We start from the raw sequence: 1,899 nt of genomic DNA, 5'->3' as shown, positions 1-1,899 counted from the left end.
TTTCAAGTGTTTCAAAATTTTCAATGATTTCCTTCGAAAAAATTAAAATATATCAAATAGCAAATGTTTTTAAGAAATTGAGGGGGGGGGAACTTAAAAAAGCAAGGCTGCAAGCAAAAGAAGGGCCTTATTAATGACAAAGAATTGCTTCTATGTTGTTTTTTGTTTTTCATCACTCTTTACTTTCCCTCCATCCTTAAGTTTCCATTTTCCATCTTTGAATTCGCATCCATCCTTTTTGTTGCATTTTTCTTTGTCTTTTTCTCCATGGCAGTCTTCTGAATTTTTGGCTATGCTTTCTGCTCCTGGTTGTGATATTTTGTTTGCTAGTGCGTCTTCTCGTGCGCTCCTCTCTGCTTCCAGTTTTGCGAGGACGTCTTGTTCTTCTTCCCCTTCGGACAAGGTTTCGATGTTGGCCGTCGTCTTTTTTCCCCCACGAAATATCGTGATTGATTTTCCAGCGATCAGCGGTCTGAATTTCGATGTGAAAGCTTGATTGTTAGCACCGTATTCTTCTTTAAGAAAGCTTACTAGTTCGCTATTTTCTGTCGTTTTTGTTGGGTCTAATAGGTTGTTAAATGTCCCTAGGCATGTCGCAACTGCTCTTTGCACTGTTGGATTGAGCGACAACGTTGGGCCGTCTAGTGTCGGTAACTGGACTGTTTTTGGTTGCGTTTTTAGTGCAGAGCAGATGACTTTTGCAAAAAACTGCCTCGGTTCTGTGCTCTCCTGCGCGTTGTTGTTCGCCTTTAGACAGTCGTCTGCTGGGTCGTCGTTCTCGTACAGCCGTAGGTCGGCGCCGACGTCACTGTAGGGCCGCGCTGCTGCCGGAAGCGATACCGTGGCGCCCCCGTTTTGAGCTGGCAGTTTACCGCTGCCGCTTCGAAAGTTGTTTTCTCGCCGCTGTAGGTACAAGAGCCGCTCGAAGTGACGTGCAGTTTGTCGTGTTGCAAGGCGTTCTGGTGCTTAGCTTCGTCTGTCGTTCTGAGCGTGTGCAGCGCGGACGGGATGGCGTCATGTCCGCTTAGTTTGCCATCCGCTGGTGCCTCTAGTTTGCAAAGCTTGGTCCCACCTGAAGCTGCTTTTAGGTCGACAGTTATGATTTGTCCGCTGTTTCCAGGCCGTTCCGCCCCCCCAGTTGCGTCAAGACTTAGCGTCAGTCCCGCTATTGCGTGTGCGCGTCGGGCTATTTGTCTTTGCTTATTGATCTGTTTCGCGGCCAATTTTATGGTCGGCGTAATAGTAGCCAGTTCTGTTCTGGCTTCGGCCAGCGTTTTTGATATTATGGCTGTTAGTCCATGCAAGAGACACCTTGTTTTTGCATCCGGCGCTGCTGCTCGCGCCACCGTGTGCCAGCGCATTTCTGACGCCAGTCGTTGTGCCATTGTTTGCAGCGGTACTAGTTTCTCGTCTAAGTGAGCGGCCAACTTTGATAGGTAAAAGTCTTCGTCGCAGTAGCTCGAAACCGCCGTCGCTGCTTTATCGTTGTCTGCTGCATCGGAGAGCTGTGTCCCGGCTGCTGTGACAGCCAAGGCTACTGCAATGACCGAATCAAGTTTCTTCATGTGCCGTCTATAGTCTACTTTCACAGTTTTTTAAATTTTTATCTTCTCTATAAAGTGAATGTAGCGTGCGCTGCGGTTGGAGGCTCTGCGTTGAAGGCCTTAAAATGTTTCTAGTGAATTATGATTCCGTGTTTAACAGCTTTTTTTACACATCACGTTGTTGCAGTTTTTTAAAAAACGCGCCTCATCATAGTCATTTTTCTTTTAAATCTATCCGTTACCATCATATATCTAAAACGCTAAAATTACACGGATCTAGGTAGTTTCTATCATATACTAATTTAGTTGCTGTATTACGACTAGAAAAAAAGGTAGAGCCGCAGTTTCTGCCGTC

General features: G+C 46.1%; 1 protein-coding gene across 1 annotated transcript; it reads right to left on the bottom strand.

Annotated features, from left to right (window-relative positions):
* Positions 1–749: 749 nt before the first annotated feature.
* Positions 750–1,565, bottom strand: TEOVI_000049800 (uncharacterized protein; the record flags this gene model as incomplete). The annotated part of the gene is made up of 1 exon (XM_067223310.1): positions 750–1,565. The coding sequence occupies one exon, from the start codon at positions 1,563–1,565 to the stop codon at positions 750–752; it is 816 nt and encodes a 271-aa protein (XP_067079411.1).
* Between the last annotated feature and the right edge of the window lie 334 nt (positions 1,566–1,899).

The sequence above is a fragment of the Trypanosoma equiperdum genome (assembly GCF_001457755.1).
Source record: "Trypanosoma equiperdum strain OVI genome assembly, contig: ctg_182, whole genome shotgun sequence".
NCBI lineage: Eukaryota > Euglenozoa > Kinetoplastea > Trypanosomatida > Trypanosomatidae > Trypanosoma > Trypanosoma equiperdum.
Note: the sequence above shows the minus strand (reverse complement) of the source record. Positions and strands in the feature narration are given on the sequence as shown.